The 18,589-nt window shown below is 38.2% G+C and overlaps 2 protein-coding genes across 2 annotated transcripts; both read left to right on the forward strand.

The window, feature by feature from the left end:
* Positions 1 to 2,780: 2,780 nt before the first annotated feature.
* Positions 2,781 to 9,196, forward strand: LOC113779548 (homeobox protein knotted-1-like 2). Its single transcript, XM_027325148.1, has 6 exons — positions 2,781 to 4,534; positions 6,426 to 6,546; positions 7,582 to 7,775; positions 7,968 to 8,099; positions 8,432 to 8,568; positions 8,650 to 9,196. The coding sequence occupies exons 1-6, from the start codon at positions 3,977 to 3,979 to the stop codon at positions 8,651 to 8,653; spliced, it is 1,146 nt and encodes a 381-aa protein (XP_027180949.1). The 5' UTR covers positions 2,781 to 3,976; the 3' UTR covers positions 8,654 to 9,196.
* Positions 9,197 to 12,637: 3,441 nt separating this feature from the next.
* Positions 12,638 to 17,321, forward strand: LOC113779547 (neurochondrin). Its single transcript, XM_027325147.1, has 9 exons — positions 12,638 to 12,754; positions 12,912 to 13,146; positions 13,266 to 13,431; positions 14,035 to 14,171; positions 14,401 to 14,504; positions 14,644 to 14,739; positions 15,316 to 15,409; positions 15,537 to 15,657; positions 15,764 to 17,321. The coding sequence occupies exons 1-9, from the start codon at positions 12,752 to 12,754 to the stop codon at positions 16,758 to 16,760; spliced, it is 1,953 nt and encodes a 650-aa protein (XP_027180948.1). The 5' UTR covers positions 12,638 to 12,751; the 3' UTR covers positions 16,761 to 17,321.
* The last annotated feature ends 1,268 nt before the right edge of the window (positions 17,322 to 18,589 follow it).

The raw sequence follows: 18,589 nt of genomic DNA on the forward strand, positions 1-18,589 counted from the left end.
CAACAATAAATTAGAAAAAAAAAATTAGCAACATTTTCGTCGGCAAAATATAAAATAAAAATACTCACAATTTATAGTGAGTGAATTGGTACAACGTATGTAGTGTGGTGTAGTGTACTACTACTAGCATTCTCAAGGGTAGTATTGTATTTTACATGGTATGGTAGTTTATAAGAAGGATTATTGGATTGAGTTGAAAGTCGCCCGTTCGTTCCCTATCCAGACAGACTCCGGACAGGCAACTGGGGGTGTCCCGGTCCCCACCCCAACACCAGAAATGCTCCTTCGGGCTTAGTCGGTCCCAACGCCGTATTATTATTACTAATAGCAAGCATTTAATATCCTGTTGTTGGTGTTGGCTTGCTTTTGCCTTTTGCCCGCCAATGCCAGTGCCGCAACAGCAACAGCACCAGGCGGAGCGGACCACAAAAGTCAACATTCTTAGGTGGTCCTTCCTCCGTCCATCCCCTGCCGTTCCTCCACTTGCTACCACTTCATTGGCTATGTCGCTGCCGCGTGCTTTCAAGGTGGTCCCGCCACCGTATTAAATATCTTTACTACTCACCTTCACACTACTGCCTCTGCGTCTGCCTCTACGGCGCTCTACCTCCGCTTGCCCTCCGCTCTCCGCGTGTGTGCGCGCGCGCGCGCGTGCGTCACTGTCCTCCTCCGCGAGTGGCGGAGAAGGGGGCGACGTTATCCAGTTTCGTTTTGACAAATATGGTCAACCGACTTCACCATCATCAGTCGCTAATTTTTAAAACCCAGGACTTTCTAGATTTTACTGATCCCGATGAAACACGTTACTACTTTGCTTACTACACAAGATGCTTGCCTTTTTTGATGTGATAATTTTTTGAAAACATAAATAAATAGCTAAATAATGGTCAAAACTTATTTGCTTATATCACAAATACATAATTTTTAACACATATTTTTATTTTTTAATTATCTTTTTATCTCACATAAATTATATCATAAAAAAATATTATAGTCATTATTCTAAATCATATTTATTGAGTATACCTTATATACACTGACAGTGCATATATTATTATATTGTTGAATTCATTGTATATGTGTAAAAATTAAATTTTAAATTTAAATTTTGCATAGTTATCATTCATCCAGCGCTGATAGTGTATATATTATCAGTATAAAAAAAGATTAATCCTTATTTCAAATATCTAGAAATTGGTCAAAATTCTGGTAAGGTATTAGAATGCTAGGGTTCATTTGGTTTGGTAATTGGTATGGAACGGTACAATAAGTTTGTGAATTTTATCAACTTATTTAACTAATTGACGATTACTCCAAAGGAATTTACATCAAATGTTATTAGAATTGCTATAACACTCCAATGGAACCCAAGTAGACAGAAGAATCAATTTGTAGAGGGCAGCTTGGTTATGAAATAAGTGGGGGGCCAAATGATCATGATAGTGAAAAGCTAAAAGATATACGCAACCTTAGATCACGTCTGAGTTTGGGAAGTTGATCAAAATGATAAGGCGTGCTATACGAAACAAAGGGGAAATAATATATTTGAACGGAGAAATTAGTCAAATTCATTAAAGGAAAAGGACAACATTAGTAAAGTAGCATGTATTGGAAACAACAAAAAAAAAAAGAATAAAAAATGATTTGAATGGAAAATGAAGTGTTAAAGAAGAAGAAGAAAAAGATTTGAGCTCGATTACTTCTACCTAGTAGTAGTAAATGGATTGTCTTGGATTGGAAAGAATATACATAATTTTTTAAGCTTCTCTTGAGATTTCTGACTATTTTGTTGGCTTTCCTCCAGATTTTAAAAATTACACTAATCTCTTTTGAGATTTATTATTTTGTAACATCTAGATTCAATCAACAATTAAAAAAATGATATTAGAAAAAAGAGTTCCGCCATTGTTCCTTATCTACTAAATTATTTAATTAATCTAATACATGCCCAAACATTTTGAAAAATACTAGAATTTAATGTTTATCATCAGAAATAAAATCACATATGATATCAAAAATAGTATATCATTGGATAGATTTTACTTAATGTAAAACCTAAATTGTTCTTTTCAGTCACAAACCCATTATGAAACACGGTCACAACAAATAATAATAAAAAATTATAACCAACATATTACAAATGGTGAACTTTAATACCATAAAAGTCCCAACAACTAACCTTAATGTATTGACAAAGATATTTATGATATTAAAGTTTGTTCTCTATAAAATTTTGGCTGTAAATTTTTTGATTATTTGTTATTGATTATGTTTGACAATAAGTATGTAAGTGAAAAGAGTAATTTGGATATTATATTAACTGAAAAATATAAAATGATATACTATTTTTTGATGCTATATGTGATTTGATCTCAAATCATAAACAATAAAATGCAGTGCTTTTCCTTAATGTGTGAGTTGATATTAAATTAATTAAATAAATAGATGAGGGCTAATGATAAAATCATATTACCTACTTTCTCCTAACATCTCTTTTTAGTCATTCATTTAATTTAAATATTACAAGATAATTAATATCAAAAGATATTAATGTAAATTTCAAAATTTAGAGAGAGACTAGTGAAATATTCAGAAATCTCAAGGGAGGTTTATGAAATTATCCCTACAAAAATTGGAGGAAGTATCGCTCCAATTTCCAATTTGGCCAATCCCCTTTCGATCATTCATTTTGGTTCATTTGCTAAGCTGTTTCCACCAAAAATCAAAATACAGAGAGAGAGAGAGAGAGAGAGTCCCTACTCCCTCATAGAGTCATAGTAACCCAACATCCCCATTCCCCTCCCTCGCTGTTCAGTCTTGACTGTGCTGAGTCTTCTCCTCACGAGTCGTCACCATTTCTTATATATCAAAAAAAAAAAAAAAAGTTATTTCCGAGGATTCAACGACATAAGAGTAGAACACCCTCAGAAGGCAGAAGCTTTGGGTATACGTCATCTTGATTTTCTTTCTCCGCACATAGGATGCGTATACACTTGGAAGCTTGAAATATCATCTCTTTGTCTCATTCTCTTCTTCTTCCTCTGTATCAAAATTCTCCCTCGCTCCCCCTCTCTCTCTCCATCTCTCTGTTTCTGGGCGTGTACGTCTGCTGCTAACATTTTCTGCAATATTAGGGAGTAGTATTGGCAAGCAGCAGCAGCAGGGAGGCAGGCTGGGGAAGAACTCTCTGACAGAAAGAGAATCGGGGGTCAATTTTACTACTGCTAGTATAACAACTCTCTGCTAGCTCCGGCGACCTCTTCATTTCCTCCTCCTTCACAATACTACGACTACTAACTAGTCCTCCACTAGTGCCACACACACACACACACACACACACACACACATATATACTATAACTACTAGTAGCACTATAATAATACACAGTTACACACTCCTAGCTAGGCAGCTATTGAAGAAGTTGTGGTCGTGTATGATGTAGGAGTATGACTTTTTAATATCCTTGAGTTGCGAAGAAGAAGATTCATTCAATTCACTACCCCACTGGGAGTAGTAGAACCAGTCGAGTCACAAACTAGAGTGTTTGTTAGTGCTAGTGATACAGACGAAAACAGATTACACTTGCCTATTGTACCAATTAATTATAAGTAGTATATACTACTCTATACATAATGATAGAGCACTTTTACCCCTAACTCCTACTGCTACTAGATTAGATTAGGTTAGATTAGACTAGATTAGATTAGATGATAGGGTAGCTAGGAGTATATCTGCAATGATGACAAGGAGGATAAGTAGTGGCCACATGAACATCAGAAATCAGAAATCAGTGGCCACATGAACATGAACTCTCATATTGCTCTGCCGCTCCTACGATTGCAGTTACAGTTACAATTAAAAAGTGAGTAGGATTGTTTGAAGAATTAGCAGTGATAGTAATATATATATATATTGTTCAAAAGTGTATTTCGAGAGTTCTTCTCTAATCTAAGTAGCGACCGGAGGAGGACCTGGGATGGCCTTTCCAGACCATCATTTATCACCAGAAATGCTTAATTTACGCCATTTCTCAGACCAGCAGCAGCACTTGCCTCAATCCTCTCCGGAGACAAAGCCCCCTCCCCCACCTCCCACCTGGCTCAACAGCTCTCATTTCACCTCCGCCCCCACGCCACATGACTCCAATTTCCTCAACTTGCACTCCAACTCCGACTCCAATTCCGACTCCATCCTCACCCCCGCCCACCTCCATACTCCTCACACAAACCCCAACCCTACTCCTTCAACTACCACCACCAACACCGCACCCGTCCCAGACTTGACCCACACCACCACCACCCTCAATTGGCAGAATGCAGGCTACAAAGCTCAGATTTTGGGACATCCCCTCTACCAACAGTTGTTGTCTGCCCACATCGCCTGCTTGCGTATTGCCACCCCTGTCGATCAGTTGCCCAGAATTGATGCTCAGCTCGCTCAGTCACAGCAAGTTGTCACCAAATATTCCGCCCTTGGAGGACTTGGACATGCAAATTTAGGACCCGAAGATCACAAGGACCTTGACCAATTCATGGTAACCTCTTTAACCTCCTCCTCCTCCTCCCATGTATATTGTACATATCTGCACATATTTTTTATTTTTTCCTTTTTGTTGGAATTTTTTTCCTCTTTTTTTATTTTTAAAAAAATAATTTGTTATTTTTGTTTGTTTGACCGCTGCTGGTGCTGGAATTCAAAAGATCGCCTCTTGGTAACTATGACAACAAAAACGATAATTTTGTTGTTTCCTTTCTTGGTTTAATCACCGATACATATACTTCTCTAGTGTTTTAACTTACGCGTACAGTGTGTTGCCACCTGTTTGGAAAAAAAGTTGACATTCAGACTCTAGTAGAGCGGAAGACAACAGCAATAATGTGTTTTTCATCCTCGGCGCATCATGAAAGAAAATTTTTTCCTTGCTAATGCAAAGTGGCTGCTCGATACTTTTCTGTAGTGTGTATCCATCATTTTAAGTGCTCGGTTCTGATGAAGAAATTCTCCAACTTGAATTAATTTTGACACGGTATTCAGATACTGCTTCTATGTTCCACACGACCGTCCCTTTTCTTTTAATAATAATAATAAAAAAAAATCCTTTTGCCCTCTGATTTTGTCGATAAACTACAAAATTGATGATTTTTCTTGTAATTAACTAATACGGGCACACAGGTAGCTGGCATGCAAACTTAGCTTTGCTATTCTTTCTTGACCTGTGGTCAAGTTTCATGTACATGACAGTGTATGTACACCGGCTTAAAACTGTGTTTGTCATAGTTGTCTTGTCTGTGCTTTGCGCACTGGCATAATATATGAATGACCGCTTGGTTCTTGCTCATGCTGCTTCCTGTCCATATAGATATCTGTATGATGTTTACCAGAAAGGGGTTTTCGGAAGCACAGATCCCTTTTCTATGCAAAGTTGTGGATTACCTGGGTATGACCCAACGCAACCTCATTATCCGATCTCCTTAGTTTCCTTTTATATGCAAATTGGTGTTATTAGCGGATATCACCTGATTTATTGATGATTACAACCTCAATCTGATTTTAATAATTATCCCACCACCATTCTAGAAGATGATGTTTGATTCTTTTGAGGGTGGTGGATCATAGATACTAAGCTTGACGGAGGGAATCATAAATGTTACCTACTTAAAGTGGTTACACCCAATTATAGTCTAAGTTTCTGTACTTTGTTCTTTGGCACCACTGGAGAAGCTTTCGTTGTCTTGCAAGTTCGGTCACAGCAGTAAACGTTTTGCCAATGGTCAGTATGGCAAGTTGGAAACGACAGGTTCTTCCCTAAGATATGACCGAAATAGCGATCAACTTTTACCTTGGTGATCTAAAATCCTGATATCTCAGTATTTGATCGACTATAAGCTTTGTGTTTTTAGGGCATTAAGAAAATAGAGGCTAAACACAAAATAGTTTCTGATAGAACTGAATGTTGCTGGGGATGTCTATCTTTTTCTATCCTAAAAGAGATATGTTGTGGAGTTTTGCCCATCTGATGAGTGCAGCATTATGGAGATACTGGAAACATAGATCCTGTTGAAGTTGGATGCTAAACTTTGGGAGAGCCCCTTCCTTGGCTCATAAGAGCTCATATGTCTACTTGCGATAAATGGAAAGAGTTATTTCTGGACAACCAAATGCAATTGGGCTACAATATAGAACAGAGATTCTTCGTGCAGAATCAACTTGTTTAGTCCTCTTTTTAGTATTTCAATGTATAGCTAATCCCACTGTCATGGCTGCTAACTCCTTTGCAACTTAAATACTGTTAAAGATGAAAAAGATAACCAGAATTTGTTTTGGTATGCCCTTTTGTTTTTCAGAGTTGTGGTAAGCAGATACAATTTTCAGTCCAAACAACTTCTGGAATGACTAAACTTTTCTCTCTTCCTGTTATCATGTAGACACACTATGTCCTGTTACTTTGTTCTTTCAAAGAACAACTGCAACAACACGTGCGTATTCATGCAATGGAAGCAGTTATGGCTTGCTGGGAGATCGAACAGTCGCTGCAAAGTTTAACAGGTGAGTGTTGTAACAACCTTCCTTTAATGAGTTTTACTGGAAAATCTCTTTGATATGCTTCAAACTGTTTTTACCATATGTTCTCACATTTTGTCATTCTCTCTTGGCCGAAACATTTGGTCTCATGTGAGACCTGTCTTGTGGGCAGCCTGAATGATTTTTCCAATTCCACAGCTGTACGGCGATCATATAAAACCTTACCATTGTCGTATGGGACTGCTGATGGAGTATTGATCTTTTCTAGATTTTTCATCTTAAACCACTTCTTCTATGATTGTAATGTTTTTTTAGCTTCCTACTTCAATCTTCATTTATTTTTCCTATTTGGATTTTAATGTTGACAACAGTGACTGCATGTATGCTGTACGAATGCATTTTTATTGTGGTGAGGATCAATGAAGAATGAGGTCAAACCTACAATTGATTTACAATTGCTTGGCCTAGAAAATATTGGCAAAATTAATACTTCTTTGAATTCTGACTGAATTTGCTGCTAATCATGCTACAATTCTTGACGTGTACCATGGTAGGTGATTAAGTCGAGAATCCCACTGGATCTTTCAATGATACTACATAAATCTTTTGCTACCCCATTACAGTTTCTTTTGTTGAAATTACTTCTGTGATTAATTCTAGGCATTGTTTTGCAATTATAGAGGTTAGCTTTTACAATTAAACTAGTTAACTGCTGTATGATATGATTAGCTTTTTGCATGCAAGGCTAACACCACAAAAAAAAAGACGACAACATTGTCATTGGAAAGACCCCATAACTGGTATCTAATCAGCGTAAAATTTATTAATTATTTTGGTTTTGAACAATACTTCCCAAAGACTTTCCTTGAATTTGAGTTTCTTGAGGGTGACTGTTGACTTGTCTTTTCAACCTGGGATCTCCTTTTACTCACTTTTTAGTCTGACATTCTTTCATGAGATTAGCTAATTATAGGCTTGCACATGTGCATAATATGTACTGCAATCTCTCCAGGAGCCTGAAATTGCTAAAGCTAATGCTTCTTTTACACGATTATACAGGAGTATCTCCAGGAGAAGGAACAGGTGCAACAATGTCAGATGACGAAGATGACCAGGTGGATAGTGATGGCAACCTGTTTGATGGAAGTTTGGATGGTCCTGATGGCATGGGTTTTGGACCTTTAATCCCCACGGAGAGTGAAAGGTCGTTGATGGAGAGGGTGAGGCAGGAGCTGAAGCATGAACTTAAACAGGTTGTTTACTGAATATCAACCACCAATAGTTTTATTAAAGAATTGGAGTCACAAATGCATGGGTTTCCAATGAAAGGGATGTGTTTTGTACAGTATTGTGAATTATATTGATGTGTCATTGTGGGTGGCATAAAATGTTACCACTTTTGGTTAGCATATTCAAACTTTTCCTTTCTTGCTTCCCCAAAACAGGGTTATAAGGAAAAAATTGTGGACATTAGGGAGGAGATTTTGCGGAAGAGAAGAGCAGGAAAACTCCCTGGTGATACCACTTCTGTTTTAAAAGATTGGTGGCAATCGCATTCCAAGTGGCCATACCCCACGGTAAGTTTAAAAGACAAATTATTGCTGCTGTATTCACTATCTTGTTTCAGAATTTCAAGTGCATGATTCTGTTTGCAAAGAATTAAACTTTTGTATGTAAAGCACTATTACTGTTGAGGTTCGCCTAATTTATCTTCCCTGTAGCTTCCCTTCTACTGAGATCATATGCAGGTGTACCATAGTGATATAACCTTCTTAAAGGGCCCAACTCTTGCCTAATATGCTCAGCCATTCTTGATGAGCACCACTGTAGTTAATGATAATAAGATAAACCTTTCAACTTCAATCTGATGTACCATCCAGAACTTAAATGTTATTGCCAAATTTTGCAGGAAGAAGATAAGGGAAGACTGGTTCAGGAAACGGGTTTGCAATTAAAGCAGATAAATAACTGGTTCATCAACCAGAGAAAGAGAAATTGGCACAGTAATCCTTCACCTTCTACAGCCTTGAAGAGCAAAAGGAAAAGGTAATCTATGAGTTGTAAAATTTATTCCAAATTCAAATTTAAAAGAACTTCCACCTAGATTGAAAAGAAAAGGTATTGCAGGTGAAACAGCAGTGGTCATTACACGTAAAAAGAAAGACATCAGTATAGTCATATGCTCCAAGTGATGGCAATTTGTGCCTCCTCTTCAAATGGTGCATCAAATGTTGGTACTATAGTTCTGTTCTGTAAGGGATGTTTTATAAGTAACATGTGAATACCGGGGGATTTGAAGCTAAATACGTTTCTTGATCCTAATGTTAAACAAGAATCAACTTTGGTGATGAAACGACAATTTTATCTGGGTTGGTTTATCTCAACCTTGATATATAAGCAAGAAGAGGCAATGGTAGACTACATCCCAAATGATAAATACGAGGTTCATTTTGGGAGTGCTTGATCAGAATTTGATGGAACGGCTTATCTGTGCTCTGCTAGCTTCATCTCATTTTTTGTTTTGTTGTATTTGTGTACAGTGTAGGTATATATGATGTGGGTGTATATTTGAATAATCTACTGGCCAGTTGTACAAGATCATGTTAGTGCTCTTCAGCATTTGAGTTTCATAGTGTCAATAAAAAGCTGTACTCCAAAGTTGACTATTATTGCACTTGAAGCTATGCAATCAACACAATGATGTAATAGACAAACCTGTTGAAAGAAAATGTTACAGACAAAATTGAAACAAGATGGTGCTTTAATCTGAACCCAAATCGAGAAACATGCATAGCTGATTAAGTAATGCACAATGATCCAAATATTTATTGTTTGTGAAAACGAAATTTGAAATATCAGCATACAGAGCCTTGGCAAGATGTTAATGATCTGAATCTTGAGCTGCCTGGAAACACGTCAAAGTTATGAAATTGAAACGGCTAGGAGCCAACCTCCGGACCCCTTAAAATAATTCAACCAAAACTTGGCGTGAGGTGGGTGTGGTTGTAGAAGCACTGCTAGTAGGAGTAGTGGAGGTCAGGATCACCTTCCCGGGCGTTGGTGGTGGGTGTGGTAAGTCAAGGCTTCTCCTCATTAGCTCCCCTACATGATCAGAGCTCCTTGATTTCCGAATTTCTTCTCCAAGGTGCTGCTGCTTCCTTGTATTATGAATTGGGGGGGACAATTCAGGAGTACCCCTTGTCCTTCCTGCAGGCGTCTCCACATCCAGCTGCTGCAGGCTCTTCAGTACCTCAGCAACGGCTGCAGCCCTGGTTGTTGAGGGGGACCCGGTAATGGTGGGCTGAGGAGTCGTCCTAATCATCATCTGCGGCTGCTGCTTCATCCTTATTTGATCTCCATCTCCGGTTGCTGACCTTGGCGGTGATAATGGTAGTCTTGCGGCAAAGCTCCGCATGGGAAACTCCCCGGTCCCCTCAGAAGATTCATGATCATCGTCCTCAAAATTGAGGGAGTAGCTGAGGGGGTCGTAACTGAAATCAGCGGAAGAATGGCGACGGTGTCGACGCATACAAGACATCAAACTCCTGTACGTTCCTTTGATCTTGACGTCGGGGAGTTCATTGGTTTTGGATCGGATCCATGCGGATGGAGAGATCCTTCGGCTGCTGCTGGGACTTGGGAGCACAGATGAAGAGGAGGGCGCATCCAAGGAGTCGGCGCGACGATGGCCATTGAAGCAACACCGCAGGGTGACGGAGGACTTCTTGCGCCTGGCCCTCAGAGAAGAGGTCTCGTGCTCCTCCTCCATAATGGTATATATATTCGGACTACTGCGTGCTAGTATTTGTTCCTTGTGATGGTGGTGACGATTGATTGATTAAAAGTGGAAATGCTGATCAGGAAGGAAGGGGAAAATTAATGAAATCAAATCATCAATGATGGATCGAGGAAATTAATCAACAAATTTACGGTGGTGCATATATATGTTCTTATCTAGAGATGAGAAACTTAATTAAGAAGGTGGGGGTGATGAATTAGATTTAGCTCAGCAGTTTGGTGCAAAGATCAAAAAAAGAGGAGGAGGAGGAGGAGGAGGGAGGGAAATGAAGGGGTGAGATGGAGATGGAGATGGAGATGGAGATGAATCAGTCTCTCGTTACATGCATGGGAATACTCCATGCATGTCTCCCCAAATGAAAACTGCATTTTCCTTTTTTCAGGTTTTGCTGTGGCCGTTTTGATTTTAGGTGTAAGAAAAGGTCAGGTGGACTTCCGGGAAGCCCGGCGCGGCATTTCGACCCAATGATTGGCCGGCCATTGGTGAACTCTTACCCACTTTACTTGGTTTGACATTTGATCATTAGTTGCCTTCTGTAACTTTTCGTGCGCCCTATGCTCCAACTCCCTGATTAGAGCCTTCTCTCTTTTTTTTTTTAATTAAAAAAAAAACCCTTTTTTTTTCCTATCTTTCTTTTGCTAGTGAAATGAGAACTTTTGGGAACCCACTGGAACTCGAAAAGTACAATCATGCACTTGTTTTTAACAAATTTTTTTTTTAAAAAAGGAGAGAGATTAGGCTAGAATTACTATAGCAACGAGCAAAAAACAAGAAAAGAAAAAAAGAAAAAACAAGCTTGAAAATTAAAGAATGTGAGTTTTATTTCGTTTTCTTTAATTTTTGACAAGTCCTCTAATTTGATATGTAAATTGAGGAGGAATTATCATAAACTTCAAAGGGAGATTTATGAAATTATCCGTTCTATTTATGCCAGTGTTGGTTAGGAATGGGCGCTAAGTTTAATCATTCCAATACTTATTATTAATAAAAGTAAGAGTTTTTCTAATCACCTAAATATATATATATATATGCATATTAATAATTATTACTCTCACTTGTATTTATAAATTTTTTCTATTTAATCTTAAGCCTTGTTTGATAACTTAATTCAGCATTTAGATTTAATGGATTCAAATTTTAATAAGTTTAGACGCGTTTGATAACGAAAAATTGAATATTTGGATTAATTAAATGGCATTGAATTTTGTAAGCAAAATTTTCTTTCAAAAATAAGTGATAAACTATTCACTTATCACTTAATATGATATATACTCAAAATGTATCAGATTTATAATTTAACAATTTAATAACTTAATGGATTCATACTTCAGGTTTTAATTTTCAGACTTTAATTTTATCAAACGCATCCTTATTTACTCTCCCTTATATTTATTTACTTTCTCTAAAATAATCATACCACCCATAAATCTAATCTATATTAGTTGTGTTTCTAAACGTTGAGTCGGCTCGTCGGACTAATCTAGGTCAAAGTGTGTTTTCCGTTGTCATTTTTTAGAGGAAAAATTGTCAAATCACATTTCACATAATCTGATTCATAATTCCTCACATTTCACAACACGAATCTTTTTGTCCTTCACATTTCATAAAATGAAGATTGTCAACCCTTATTGATCATATATATGAATAGTTTTTTCTTGTTTTTAAAAATTCATATATATGTAGATTTAATTTCACTATAAGAATATATAATATATTTTTATTTGATTTCACCATTGTAGGTGAAATTAAATGGAGATATAATGCATGTTATTCGTACTGTTTAGGTGAAATCAAATAGATATATACATGAGTTAAAAAAAAAAAGCTATTCGTACACATGATTTAATGAGGGATGAAAAAATTAATTTTGTGAAAATGTGAGTGACAAAAGAAAATTAATTTTGTGAAATGTGAGAGACTATGAATTGGATTACGTGAAATTTGATTTGACAAATTTATCCCTAAAACATGATCAAGTGTAGGACATGTGCTGGATTCTCGTCAAAAGTTGGTTGGAAACTTAGGTAGGAATCAAATTTGATCAATGTTAATTTATAAAAGATGTAAAATTACACTTTTAAAAATGAGGGACGAAAATAGTTATTTTGCAACATATGAGGTGTGTTTTGAATGATTTTTTGGTGGTAAATTTCTCCCAAGAAAAGGAAAAAAAAAGGGGTAATCGTTTCCAATTCCAAACAATATACCATATGTAAGTATTTTTTCTCTATATATTCATTCAGGACAGGACAGCCGCAAAAGTATAAAAGGGCCAAAGGCTTAAGACTACTTGCCTCTGGTAGCAAACTCCTATGCTCGGTACTACGGCACAGTAGTACCCTCTGCGTGGTACTGCAGGTGGTGGCTATTTCTCCAACTTTCTGGAAGTTCCTCCCGCCGCAACCCATCCTCCGTCCTCCCCCCCCAAAAATGGTGAATTTCATGTCTCTTCTTTCTTCTTCTCCGATATGCCTTTCTAATATTCATTTTCTTCTTCCTTTTTTTTTGCTTTAATTTTTATTTCTAAATGTTCTATTTTGTGTTTCATTAATTTCTCTTATACTGCTAAATATACCTCTTTTGTTGCCAGGAAGTCGAAACCTCCGGTGGTGGACCCCCAGCTCAATCGGCAGCTCAACCGTCGGGGAACTCGCATTCGCCGTTACTGGATGACTGCTTAAAGCTTCTGAGAGGAGAGAGAGACGAGCAGAGACTAGCTGGTCTGCTCCTTGTCACCAAATTCTGCAACAAACAAGACCACTCCACCATCTTCCAAGTCTACCGCGCCGTCGGCCCTAAATTCCTTCTCCGTCTCTTACGCACTGGTATGCCTATTTACTATTGCTACTTTTCAATTGATCCCAACCCCTCTCTCTCTGTCTTTTCCATTTGTTTAGTGTTCAATTGTATTACTCGTACAGTTCTAATTTATATGAATAATCAGGTATGGGTAAAGTAGGAGGAGGAGGTGGTGGTGCTGCTGAGAATCGAGACGCCTACTTGCAGCTATCTGTAACAGTTCTTGCCGCCTTCTGCAGAGTTCCTGAAATTGCTGCTTCTCAAGACATGCTTTCCCTTATTCCTCTCTTTCAGGAGATTATTTCTACCGGGTATGCTGTCAAACTCTCTTTCTTTGGCTGATTCCATCGATTGAAAGTTTTGTTACTTCTGGTTCATGCTTATTTGGTAATGAGAAGATTGTCCTTTTACCTGCACATGATATAATGTACCTTCTATGTCATGGATGTCTTTTCTCTTATATGAAGATATTCAAGTCTAATTTTCTAGATTAATGATTGTGACTGCTATAGTAGAGCTTGGCAATGTTTTTTAGCCTTTGAGAACTGCTTACCATAAAGGTTTCTTTAAATACCTCTCCAGAGTTCTCCTTGTATATAACCGCTCTTCAAACTAAGCAGGATAGTTCGAAGCTTTTTCCAGTCATTCCAATGGCAATTACATGCTGTCTTTTATGATGAATCCTTTGATGCTTGATGACATATAAGTTCAATATCTTTAGAATTGCAATTAATGAAGAAAGCACATGCTAGCAGTTGATTTTGTTCTTTGACCTTTTTTCCTGAATTGCATTTGTGTTGCTCTGAATGCTTCCTGGCATTTTCTGTTTTTAATTCTCTGTAGGACTGGAAGGAGATCTTCATCTGTGTCATATGATAAATTGTAATCTAAAGAATGTGTATTTCCATTTGCAGTTCAGCCTCATCTGTAATTGAGGATTGCTATGAGTTTGTATATCTGGTGGCAAACACACATGAAGACGGTGTAAGGGCCTTATATGATTCTGGAGGCATGCAGCTGCTTGCTTCTCAACTATCCACTCTGCCAGATGGTAAGTGATCTATCTTCTGTTGAACTATTGATCACATTGAATGATAGGCTATCCAGATCATGCGTAGGACCATTCTCATTTCATAGAGTGTGCTTATTAGATGTTACTGCAACTTTAACAATCATATGTTGTAGTTGGTCAACCATATAGTTAGAAGATCATAATCTTGTAAATTTCAGCTGTTTGTTCCACCAACTCGGATGGCTGAAGCTTGACTGATTTCCTGCAGGGTCACCCATTGTTGAACTTGCCATGAGACTTGTTCAGCTCATAATAAGCAGGTTACCTGCTGAGAAAGTTTTCATTGAACATCCATCAGAGCTGGCAATATTGGTAGGCATATGCATGTTTATAAGATGTTGACTTCACTACTGCACTTAACTCTTGCCTAATTTCTCTTTCATCATTAGCGCCTTGATCTTTTATTGCTATGTTGGCAGCAGATTGTTGATTACTTCTAATTATCTTGCAGGTGGTTGGACTAGCACGACTATTTGCTTTGCTACAAACTGCTCTAAAGTTTGAAGCACTTCACCTCTTATCTGCAATCCTCTCCTCTCAATGTTCAGTATGCCACCTGATTTCCCTGCACTCTTTCAATTCAATTAGAATGTTATGGTTTCATACTGACATAATGATTTAGTTAGGTATCAAAATTAATGAAACCAATATGATATCTAGTTCACTTTTAGTTAGTTCTTAGTTATTGTTACAAACATTTACATAGGTCAATGGCATTTTCTAGATGTAAATTGGAAGATTAACAGTTGCCTTCTTGTTGAAACCTGAGAAGATTCCTTCTGCAATATTTACATGGTTTACATGGATAACTTTGCCTACGATGGCACAGGAATCTTGTTATTACCAGGATCATAACTTTTCCAGTGAGGCAATCTTATTTTTCTGTGCTAATCATTTTATAACTTGGAAGGAGGACTATTCTTGAATGTCTCTAAATTTTAGCCAATCAACTGTAGGAAAGCCAGAACTCTTGAGATAATTTATGTTGTTGGAGTGCTTGTCCGAAACACTTCCTACCTTGAATCCTGAAATTTTTTTCAAATGTATCTGATGCACTTGGATGGAGTCTTTTTTGTCATATGTTGCTTACAATCTGTCTAATACATCCTTTTGCTTGTCACAGGCACCTGTGCGTGGAGCTCTGAATTCTATGGCAAATAGTACCTGGTCAACTGACATGCGTATGGGTATTGTGGCTGTCTTGAATAATCGAGTTGGTATGTTCCATTGCTGTGAATATTTAGACATTTATACATGTTAGATTGGAAGAATTCACTACGGTTCATCCTAGCTAGTTGATGACGTTAGTGATTGAAGCTCATCTTTTTCCTGTTAAATCTGCAGCCCCAGCTGAAAAGCTTCAGGCCCTGATCTTGGCTGAGTGCACCATTTCGATTGTGGGCGAGGAATGGCTTATCGGGTCTGTGAAATTACCTGATGTACAAGATCCTATTCCTGTCGACAGGTAAGCAAAAGTTTGTGTCAATGATCTACTGTACGATTACTTTATTTCCTTAACATCCTTCTTTGCCACGAAGTTGGCATATTTACTGTCTTTTATTCTTTTTCAGGTGTATGCTACTTGTTTTGGGGACTTCCAGGGTTGAAATTGCTGTTCTCCTTAATGAGCTGGCTCGTTTGAGAGATGAAGCCTCCAAAAGTCATTCACTGAATGCTGAGGTCATTCACATGAAACAAAGAAATCTTGCCATTTGCTACTCTTTGGTTGAGAAAGTGATAAAGCTAGTTTCAAAATTTGGTGGAGATGAGGACTTACATCCGGATGCCACAATAAGTGATAGCACTTTGACAATGATCATCTCTGGACTTAATGAGACAATCAGTGTTGTTCTTGACTACCTAGAAGATGTCAAGGATCATGGAGAGAACAAAGGAGACGATCTGCTAGCCTCAGTACGGCTGATTGGGAGCTATCTTGCTGAAACACCTCATGCATGCGGAGAAAAGGTTAAGGCGCTCCTTGGCTATATGCTTTCTATTCAAGGAGAAGATGAGGCTAGCCCCTTTTACTCAATCTGCTTTTTGATTCCTATGCTTTGTCAAATAACAATGAGGACTGATGGATGTAAACTTTTAGCTTCATCTGGGGCATATAGAGCTGTTGTTGAGTACCTTATTAGGTTGATTGCCCCAAACAGTTCTACCGTTGAGGATGTTGGTTCTGTATCCTTGGCATGTGATACGATTTTGAATTTTCTTATGAAGAGGGAACAAATCGCGTTTACCTCCAGTGGAGCTAGTTTTATCAAACTTTTGAGTGCATTGTCACATTGGACGGAGGATAGAGGGGACCCCGACAGTCTTATGATGGCTTCAAGCATTTGTGCACTTATACTTGATTCAATATCTGAGGAGACTCTCATACGTCATCCCGACTTCAGCAACGATGACCTAGTTAGTCTTTCGCAGCTGATGAAGAGAAGTTTGGCTATGTGTGGCAAGGGCATGATGTCCGATGAGGAATCTGATCTTTATCAGATAGTTCATGCATGTTACTTGCGATGGGTTGATCGGTTCCCCCGCATTAAGGAGTTGATTGAGAGATGATGATCCCTTCTTTAAGTGGTTTTTGGTCCATGGATTTCTGTTGGAGTAGAGAACGACAGAAGCCAAGTAACCAGTTGAGACGCCCTCGCCTGCGGGGTGTCTGCTGAGCCTTGAGAATGAGGACGCAAATATTGCTGGAAATGAATCATCAAGCAAGTTTTTGGAACCCACCTCGCAGAGAATACCACCTGAGGCCTGAGAAGTGCTTGTCATGCCCAACGTCTCTTGCCAAGCAGCGCATTTATACCATTTAATCCTTTCTGCTTTAATACATCTCTCTCTTTCTGTCCAGTATGTTGTACTCATCAAATAGAGCTTTATACTACGTGTGTGTGTGTGTGTGTCTGGCCAAACTACTACTAGTGCTAGTACTTCTACACCAGGGGCAAGTTGTGTGTAGTAGAGACTTGCTGCAGTTGAGGCTCAGGACTGCCAGTCACATATGGCAAACTTGCTGTAGTTGAGGCTTAGGTTTTTCCCCACGGACAAGCTGATGAACATGGAATGGTCCGAAGAGGACAATCTCTCAAAATTTTGATGGATGCTTTCTCTCTTTTATAAGTTGTTTTGTTTTGGATTATCATATTTCTGTTCCTTTCGGAGGTGGAGGGTGTTGATTTAACTGGCCAACTACCGACTGCACGTCCCGTGGTGAAGACAAAAGATGAGGGGAAGGGATTACAAAATAATCAATTACTACGGCCTTCTCCAGCCCAACCTGTATTAGACAATCATTACTTTCTGGTTTTGGATATTAGTTGGAGAATGCAGCCATGAGTTGTACCATACATGATACGCTTGCGAACATAGTAAAGAAAAAGGTGATGGTGAATATGTTTTGGATGATTGATGCATAAGTTAGCATTTTTGTTTTTTACTGATGAGTACTTTTTTTTTTTTTTTTTCAAAACGATGTTAGTTATATATTGATCATCAACTAAACTTTACAATTGGAGCAAAAGCCCCTCCTTTCTATACAAAAAGTGCTTAACAGCACAGAGGATTGATCCATTCCTCATCATGTAAAATGACTAAAGCATAGTCATCAATTCTATTACTAACATGATTAATATTTTAGTTATAACACAAAAGGAGCACATGTGAAACAGAGCTTTCAAGCTAAGAATATCACCTGACTAGAGTATGCAGCTTGCTATTTGATGCACTTCTAGAATGGATTTGCTGAAGTAGTTGCTTGTAGCAGCTCTGTATGATGATTTTAGTCCAGTATTACACAGTCCAAAAGGATGCAATTACTACAAACCTTAAATAGCCCAAAAAAAAAAAAGGTACCTGATTTTAGTCCAGTAATCGTACACCCTTAAAATCTCTACGAGAGACAAACCAAAAAATAAGCCAGAGCTTGTGCATCATGTCATGTGGCAAAAAATACCATATACTAGTACACATAAAAGTGTCATCTGAGGAAACAAATCAGCCCCTCCTGGACAGCTCGGTTGATCACGGGAAGCCTCCTAAGGTCTCGTTGTCTATTTTCTCCCACCAGGGATCGAGTCCCGGTGGTTACCAGTTCGAGGGGATGGGACCTCTCTTCTAAGACCTCAAGAGGATTAGTCGGGTCCGGCATATCTGAAGCCCGGATACCCTTGAGTAGAAAAAAAAAAAGAAAAAAAAAGAGGAAACAAATCAGCAAAAGCCAGAAACTTTAGATGACATGAAAGAAAGATTAAAGCAAAATGAGCGGACCAAAGCTTAATTTAGGAAAACTCAAACTCCCGTCCCTGTGACAGTGAGGGTCTAAGCTTCAACAATAATTTACTAACTCTTTCTCTGCATATAGGCAGTAGTCCCCCACAGAAAAAAAAAAT

This window comes from Coffea eugenioides, chromosome 8, assembly GCF_003713205.1.
Source record: "Coffea eugenioides isolate CCC68of chromosome 8, Ceug_1.0, whole genome shotgun sequence".
Lineage (NCBI taxonomy): Eukaryota > Viridiplantae > Streptophyta > Magnoliopsida > Gentianales > Rubiaceae > Coffea > Coffea eugenioides.

Coding starts and splice junctions, on each gene's coding strand:
- LOC113779547 (XM_027325147.1), top strand. Junction 13,147..13,265: donor TCTCCGTCTCTTACGCACTG/GTATGCCTATTT, acceptor ATGAATAATCAG/GTATGGGTAAAGTAGGAGGA. Junction 14,172..14,400: donor ACTATCCACTCTGCCAGATG/GTAAGTGATCTA, acceptor GATTTCCTGCAG/GGTCACCCATTGTTGAACTT.
- LOC113779548 (XM_027325148.1), top strand. CDS start 3,977: ATGGCCTTTCCAGACCATCATTTATCACCAGAAATGCTTAATTTACGC. Junction 6,547..7,581: donor GTCGCTGCAAAGTTTAACAG/GTGAGTGTTGTA, acceptor ACGATTATACAG/GAGTATCTCCAGGAGAAGGA. Junction 8,100..8,431: donor CCAAGTGGCCATACCCCACG/GTAAGTTTAAAA, acceptor CAAATTTTGCAG/GAAGAAGATAAGGGAAGACT.